Source organism: Ziziphus jujuba, chromosome 3, assembly GCF_031755915.1.
Source record: "Ziziphus jujuba cultivar Dongzao chromosome 3, ASM3175591v1".
NCBI classification, from domain to species: Eukaryota; Viridiplantae; Streptophyta; class Magnoliopsida; order Rosales; family Rhamnaceae; genus Ziziphus; species Ziziphus jujuba.
The window spans coordinates 436,209-444,814 of NC_083381.1; the positions used below are offsets into that span (position 1 = coordinate 436,209).

Genomic DNA, 8,606 nt, shown 5'->3' on the forward strand with positions numbered 1-8,606 from the left:
TGTTATATGGTCTCAGATGTATCTCCATTATGAGTGTGCACATTTCGTAGCATATTTATAAATTTTAAAATTTTATTTTACTTTATTTTATTTTATTTTATCTATTAATGATTATGATTTTTGATTATTATTAGTTTTTGTTATTGTAACTATTTATTGTTATTATTGTTATTATTGCTAATAATAATAATAATAATAATAATTATTATTATTATTATTTGTTACTATTATTATTATTATTGTTGTTGTTGTTTACCATTGTTACTTTTATTAATTATTATCGTAGTTATTATTATTTATTGTGATTGTGATTATTGTTGTTGTTGTTGTTGTCATTATCATCATCATCATCATTATCATCGTCATTGCTGTTCTTACTATTGTTGTTGTCGTTATTATTATTATTGTTGTTGTTGTTACAACTATAGTTATTATTATTATTATTATTACTATGTATTATTGCTATTATTATTACTTGTGAATACTATTATGGTTATTGTTATTACTAATATTAATATTATTATTTACTATTGCTATTCTTTTAATCATTAGTGTCAATTGTATACTCATCGTACTTGTCTGAATAGGCAAGTATCATAGTTTTCGGACAAATATCAGACTTTGGTTAAGTATTACAGTCTTTGGACAAGTATTGTAGCATTCGGATAAGTATAAAAGCCTCAGACAAGTATGTAGCCTTCGGGCAGATCATCCAAACTCTCGAGGAGTTTTAATTATTATTATTATTACTATTATTATGGATATTTTTATAATCCTTTTATCTACATTTATTTTGATGTGTTCATAAAATGGTACAAAAATGTAGAATTGTACTAAGTGGATGGTGTGGGTGGACATGAAAATTTAAAAGTATTCTCTTTTTATTAAATTATTTCTAGTATATATATTCTTACATTTTGTTATTAAAGTGCTGCCTTTTATGGAAAATCTTGTAATAAGGTGAAAGAAATATAGTATGATATTGGAGTATGTTTTCTATGCAAAGAATTTCTGAGACATGCTTGACCTTTAAGGGAGACGCTGTTGGATTTTCTGTAGAACTGTCAAGCAGCATTTTCCTTAAATCAGGGCTTATGTAGGTTCCGATAAAAAATCTTGGATGGGTTTTGACAAAAACTCAGGATTTTTTTTTTTTCACTTTTTGATCAATGTCTCTCCATTAATTCCTTTCATTTTTTTTTTCGTAGTTTTCAATATCTGTATCCAATATTTTGAGGAACACTATATCTAATATCCATCGAATTTATTTCCTGATTTCTTGGTACATTTGCATACGATAATTGTTGAACCAAAGCTTTCTTTGCATTTGTCATTTGATAGTGGGATCTTAAGAGATGTGGCTCTTTTAGCAGTTGTAATTGGATGACTATGTGACTTGAAAGTCCATAAAGCTATTTACTGATTAAGGTGTAAAATTTCGTTTAGTCAAACTCGATATAGCTTTTTTCATCCCCAAAAAAAGGAAAAAAAAAACTCAATGTGGCTTTGGTAACTATAAATTTTTTCTCCTTCCTTGTGAGAACAAAATTACAAACTTCCCAAATTACATCGTATTAAGATGTAATTATCCATTTGGTATATTTTTCTGTTATGTATATCAGGATATGTAAAAAAGTTAAAAAAAAGAAGAAGCCATATTTGGATAGAAAAATAGATTGACAAAAGGGCAGTGAATTATATTATTATTATTATTGGATGAAGGTCTTGTTTTTGCCAGATCGTGTGATAAAATCTCATTTCATTAATTCTAAAAAAAAGTTATTTTTTCCACTGAATGTTTTTTTTTTATTTTTTATTTTTTATTTTTATTTTTTTAATTTTAAATTCATGTTTCCAAATGACAGCATATTAATAATGGATAAAAGTGGAGGATAAAAAAAAAAAAAACAAAAAGGAGATTTGGATCCATTATTATTGCATAAAAACATAAGAAACATAGACAAAATGTTCTAACGCTACTGTTGTACAAAGATAAAAGGCGGAAGAGATGATATAAATAAAACTTAGATAATTCTGGTTAATTAAATAGACGATTACGTGGTTTAAACAGGAATCTAGAACCGCATAGGGACTGGAATAGTTCGACTAATAAAGAATATATTAGTGAAAAATATAAAATAGGCACGAATACTAAAATGACAGATACGAAAGCTATTCCGTGATGGTACAAATTAAGAGTCGCAGAAAAAGCTACCATCACAGCAGTGATTGAGATGAAAAGTGAAGTCAATCCAATCATCAACTTGAAAGGTAGGGACACAAGAAAATCTTCTTCTACGTACGGAGAGGTTAGGATGGATAAGAACATTAACATGGAAACTGAAGAGGAGACTAAGCCAACTGCATCTGATATTGAAAATACTGTAAAGAGATTCTGTTTAAGAAGAACAGGTTTTCCTGAAGAGTTGTCGAATCCACCTGGGATGCTGAAGGACGCAATAAACAATATAATGGCAACAAGTGCAGTGACAAACATGGATGCCCTAGCTGTTTCCTTCATCCACCTCTCTCCTTCTTCTCTTAAATATTTGTGGGAATCTACAAACAAAGCTCGTGGTGTAAATCCATCAGAGTTCTTCATTTCTCTGTATGAATTTGGTACAATCTTTTCTACCTCCTGTCACAAAAATCAAATTTTTTTGGAAACGGTTAATACTTTGATAGTAATGTGATGAATACATATAGTCATTTTTATATTAGAATATCCTAATTTTAATTAAGTATGGATGCACATCCCACACCTAATAAGACGTATAATTGAGAGTTATAGGTCCCATTAGATATAGTATGTATCTGCACTTTACTAAAGTTAGGATATCTTGAGTTGATAAAAATTTTATATGTGCATTATAATATTGTTTCAAAATTGATTTAAAGGAGAGTTTCCTTGTCTTTATAATCAATTTGATTAAGGAAACAGTTAAAAAAGCTCACAAGGTACAAAAGCTCACAAGGTACGACTTCCACTCTCAATAGATATATCATTTTAAAGAAATCAAAATCTCACTAGTATTCTAGGGGAGTTTGACGTTTACCTTGAACCATAAAAGTTCCCTTTGCATTTTAAGGGCTGTTGGACGTACGGTATTGAGTTTATCTTGAGGTGCTAATTTGGCAGCTATATGTAGCAAATTGTTTTCCCCACTTGTAACAATCTTTGCTATAATATCTTTAATTGCTCCTAATTGAAACAGTAAACTGAAGATATTCTCATGTCGATTCTTAACCGCAATGTGAAATATGCTACCTGTCATTTCATTCGCCCATACTAGTTGAGGGTTGTGTTGAATTAGCTTGATCAAGAAATCAACATTTCCCACTTCTGCAGCTTCATATAGCAGATTTTCAACTTCTTCTGTTCTTATTAATGGATTCTCCTCGTCAGAACTTAAAGCACAGCTAAAAAGCTTTCCCAGAAGTTCAAGGGCTTGAGATTGATTTGAGGTTCGTTTGCATGGTACCTGGAAACCTTTTACTAATTGAGAAAGAAAACCAAATTAGTAAAAATTAGTTGCCTAAGTATATATATATATATATATACATATATATATATGGGAGATTTACAGAAGATCCCCTTTGGACCCCATCTTAGCATAATATCAAGTTGTCTTCCAATTTTGTTGTTAGGAATTTGTTAAAAATTGAAATATATATATATATATTATATACAACTGAATACCTAATGGTTTTACCATTTAAACTTCCTTTTATTAAGCATTGCATCATTTTAATTATTCTAATTTAAAAATGTATTTATAATTCATCAAATCTTTATAGGTTTCACTTTATTAAATAGGATTTTAATATGTCACTAAATTAATATTAGATTATTAATCAATTTTTAAATCTTCATTCTTAAAGTAATTCAAAGTTTAATAAGGAAAGACATAATGCTTTTAACAACCGGTTGACCTAATGTGAACCCGACTCTATATATATGTATATATATTACATGCACATTTAAGTCAAAAAAAATTTTTTTTTTAGTTTTTTTAAAAGTTTAGTACAGTTGATCATAGAGAATGTATATAATTATTTGTTTTATTTTAATAAACTGTCACTTTTTTCAAAAGCTTAAATTATTTAGATATAAACTATACATTACATTTAAATATTTTTTAATACTCCTTAATATGTAAGTTCACCTTCTTTTTGGCTTAATTTAGGTTTTAGTTTTGAACTTATAATTTTTAAATTTTTGACTCTGATATTATGTTGAATTTTATTTTTCTTTATTAATTTTGTTAAAAAGTTTGGATTTGGACATATATTATTTGGGGTTAAATACATGTAGGTCTCTTAAACTGTTAATCATTTTGCATTTTATCCCCTAAAATTTAAAAAGTCTCATTTTGCCCCTAGAATTTTCTCTCTTTTTTTTTTTTTTTTTTTTTTTTGGTTAGTCAAATTATGCATTTTTGATGGATGAAATTAACCATACACGACTCATGTAACTTTACTAGGAAGCTTTTGAATTCTTTTTTTTTTTTTTTTTTTCTTTCATTACTAGTATATATACATAATTTTGCAAATTCGTCAAAAAAATCATATTATTGAACTGATGTGACAAAAACAGGATAATTAAGGGGGCAAAATGAATTTTTTATTTTTTTTTAATTTAGAGGACAAATTGCAAAAATGTTATTAGTTCATGGAAGTAAATTGTAATTAACCCCATTACGGCTATCTACTTAAATGTAAGTAGTCAGTATGGTTAACCACTAATAAAAAATTTAATGGAAGGACCAACTTGACACTTTTGATGGTAAATAACATTCTGACATAATTTAGAAGCAAAATTGCTTAAAAATAAATATATAAATAAATGAAATGATAAATTGAAATTTGGGGGTAATTTTCTGGTTTTGTAATTTCAGATATTGAATATGAAAACTGGTAAGAACCTGAGTTGTGAACCCGCCTCTTGAACAACCATGGCTGACATTCCCCCTTGAATAATGAAGGCATACGGGCGAACACAAGCAGTGCTGTCTCACCGTATTTGTTTTGTTCGGTGGCCAATTTTTCGTTATATTCCAACATTGTTAAGGCTATATCTAAAATTAGAAAAATTAATTTAAAATACAACTATAAGTCGATTAGAAAACAAATAATAATAATAATAATAATAATAATTTTATTAATTTTCCACACATACAAATTATAAATTTACAACTGCATCAATCTTATTTGATATAATAATTATAACAACAATAAGAGTTTCATTTTAGTACCCTCTAATTTAGAGTTTAATGGATTTTTTGAACTAAAAATACAACTATAAGAATTTATACTCTAAACTCAATTTAAACCCTTAAGTTTAAAATATTCCAATTTAAGTTAATCCTCAAATTTTAGTTTATTGGATTTTTTGAACTGAAAGAGTACAACTATAAGAATTTATAACTCTTTTTTTATCTTTTATTTTTTTTAATTTAAAAAAAAAAAAGCCACGGATAAATACCTTGGATCAAACAAACACTGCCTTTTGTAATTAATTTAGTTGCTTCTGTGGGAACTACTTTCTGATATATATATATATATATAAATATATATATATATATATAATTTTCGAAAGAAAAGTAAAATTTAGGCTTGGTTTGGGATTTATGTAGATTATGAATAAATTTGTTAAAGCTGTGTTGAAGTAATAATCAACATTTTTATCGCTTTTATAAGTATTCGGTAACCTATTATTTTAAAATTGCTAAAAATTATAATTAGAATCTGAGTTTGTGATTAATAACCTGTTTAAGTTTATAAAAAAAAGGGGAAAAATAGAAAAAGAAGCAATAATACTGTAAATTTTTGTAGTATACTAAAAATTAGATGTTAAAAATTCCAAAATAATTTAAAAATTAGTATTTGTTTTATATAATTTTGAGTCAAACGAAAGGTAATTTTTTCCTGGTAAACAATTAATTTTTTATTCAAAATTAAAAAGCTAAATTAAGTTAACATTATAGAGAGGTTTTACCAATATAGATAGGATTAACTACATAGAAAACGGAAATTTAGGTTGAGAAAAGATAAAAAAATTATTTTCACTTATTTTCCATATGAAAAAATAGCAATTATCAAAGAAAGAAAAAAGACGAAGGAAACACTAATAATTTTTCCACATAATAAACATTTTTTAAAATAAAAGTTAAAAGGATATATCTTTATTTATAAATGGCATTATTTAATTTTGTTTTGGTAAATGGGCATTATTTAATATTATCATCTTGAAGAAATACTTTTTTAAAATAAACACTTAATGTATATTCGGTACAGTTTGGGTGGCTGACTTGCTGGATTCTCGGCAAAGATCTGCTTTAATATATATGGACAACAGGAAGGACGTTGAAGTGGGATCCGGATCTTGATTTTGAAATTGTTGTTAAGTGGCTTCTTGACTGTGGAATCATTTCATGGTTTATGTAGGGTTTTTAATAGCTCTAGAATAGAAACTTGGTTAAAGAATTGGAACTGGAAATGAGAGGTGGCTGTTAAATAAGGTTTTTTTATTTATCTGGTTGTGTGTATCTTGACATGTGTTAAAAGATAATATAAATGCAATGATGATGCATATAGCATAATTAATTTAAATTTTTAGGAGGGGTGGTAATCAAATGGTGTGAAACAAAAGTAGCTTAGACATTATAGACCATCCCGGTCTGTCCCCAACCTTATTTTGGAAGATATGTTGGAAGTGAGTCAAATTGGTATTAGTTTTTCTATTTTATTCTATTTTTTTCTCACAGGAAGCTTTACACCCTACTGAAAGAAAAGAAACAGAGAGAACGTTGTCTTTTAAGAAAATAAAATAAAATGAAAAATAAAATAAAAGGAAAAATTAAGTAAAAAGAAACTTGGAATTATGGGGAAAAAAAAAAAAATGGAAATCTTACCATATAAGCCCATATAAATGCAAGCAGTGAATAACTCAGCCTGTTCGACTTTGTTCCACTTTTGAAGATCAGTTTTATCAAACAGATACCTTACCATTTCACCATGCTCTACAGAAGCAGCCACCAAGAGAGGTTTAACCCCACTTTCTGGATTTACTAGCCTATGACTCCCTGCTTGCACCATGTGCTTGGCAATCTTCACACTTCCAGAAATGGCAGCATAGCACAAGGGGTTGCTCCCCATAACATTGACTAGTTCTAAGTCCTCTCTTTTCAGCCTACTCACCAACTTTTCCACGAACTTGTCTTGTCTTGCCAGAGTAGCAATATGAAGAATGGTTTCTTGTTTATCTGTAATCGCTCTATTTATGTTATTTCCAATAAAGTTGGAAACTACACTACAGTTTCCTTGTAGTGCTGCTATATGTAGCTTCACATCCTCAACAGTGGTTCCTGATCCTGCATTACCTAATTCCACTAAGAAAATTACCAATACATATCTTGGATAACAATAAATAAATAAATCAATGAATCAGCTCCAATATATATATATATATATATATAATGATAGCCCTTTTCTGCCGGGGGTTACCATCTATTTTTTGGGTGCTCCTTCAGAGTCCTATTACAGGTAAGCAATACATGGACCGCAATGTCCAGGAGAATAAAATTTTACAGGTATGTGTGTATATATATATATATATATAAATGTATTTATGCATTTAGAGCGTCTTTTGATTGAATATATTATGATTTTTTATTACATGTTGAAAAACTATTGGGTGGACTAAGAATATAAGTAGCGGTAATAAAAGTAGATACAAAAGAGCTGGAAAAGAGAAAAATCATATGGAGAATCTGAAGACAAGAAATACAAGGGGAAAACAAAAAGTCTGCAGCTTTTGAATAATTATACATGTACCTTCTGCCTTTGCCATTGATTTAGTTCATGTACCTCCCGAAATTGCAAATCAGTTTAATAATTAACGACCCTAAGGTAGAGAGATGAACAACCAAAAGCACAACACACGGCGATCATAGCTAGGGAGATTTGATAGAGCCCCTGGATGTATATGTATGTATACTTTATATCTACATGGAAAGAGATGGTAGAGCCCGGTTACTACAAGTCTTCAAGATGTGTAAATATAAATATATCTAGGCCAACATGGTACAGATTTAACGGTCATTATATAAATTAATACTATATCTCGGCAAAAGCAGATAAACATATATCATATGACCACGTGCTACACGCCCAATTATTGTAAGGGAAAAAAAGAAAAAGAAAGAAAAGAAAGGTTAAGTAGCAATTTTTATTTGAGTTTAGGGGATATTAATAAGGTTATTGAGTGTAAGAAACCTTTGCTGGTCATGATTTATAAAGAAAATTATTTTAATGATCAAACTAATTTTGAAGAACTTGAATTGCCAAGTTCAATGATTTCTCTTTTGAAGGAATTTGGAGATGTCTTCCCAAATGAAATTCCAAGTGGACTACCACCTATTCAAGGGATAGAACATCAAATTGACTTTGTTCTAGGGGCTGCCATACCAAATAGACCAGCTTATAGGAGCAATCCCGAAGAAACAAAGGAGCTGCAAAAATAGGTAAGTGATTTACTTGACAAAGGTATATTCGTGAGAGTTTAAGTCCATGTGCTGTACCTGTTTTGTTGGATGATTGTAGGG

At 28.7% G+C, this 8,606-nt stretch overlaps 1 protein-coding gene across 1 annotated transcript; it reads right to left on the minus strand.

The window, feature by feature from the left end:
• Positions 1-1,980: 1,980 nt before the first annotated feature.
• On the minus strand, positions 1,981-7,852 carry LOC125423437 (uncharacterized). Its single transcript, XM_048477673.2, has 4 exons — positions 7,837-7,852; positions 6,915-7,373; positions 3,057-3,496; positions 1,981-2,638 (listed from the first exon to the last, which is right to left on the minus strand). Exons 1-4 carry the CDS (start codon positions 7,850-7,852, stop codon positions 2,039-2,041), a joined length of 1,515 nt encoding a protein of 504 aa, XP_048333630.2. The 3' UTR covers positions 1,981-2,038.
• Positions 7,853-8,606: the final 754 nt, after the last annotated feature.

Bases quoted from the DNA above. Each gene is read 5' to 3' on its own strand.
- LOC125423437 (XM_048477673.2), bottom strand. The intron at 3,497-6,914 runs GTAAGATTTCCA...TTTCTCAATTAG, and splicing joins CATTTATATGGGCTTATATG to TAAAAGGTTTCCAGGTACCA. The intron at 2,639-3,056 runs GTAAACGTCAAA...TTTTTGTGACAG, and splicing joins GGGAACTTTTATGGTTCAAG to GAGGTAGAAAAGATTGTACC.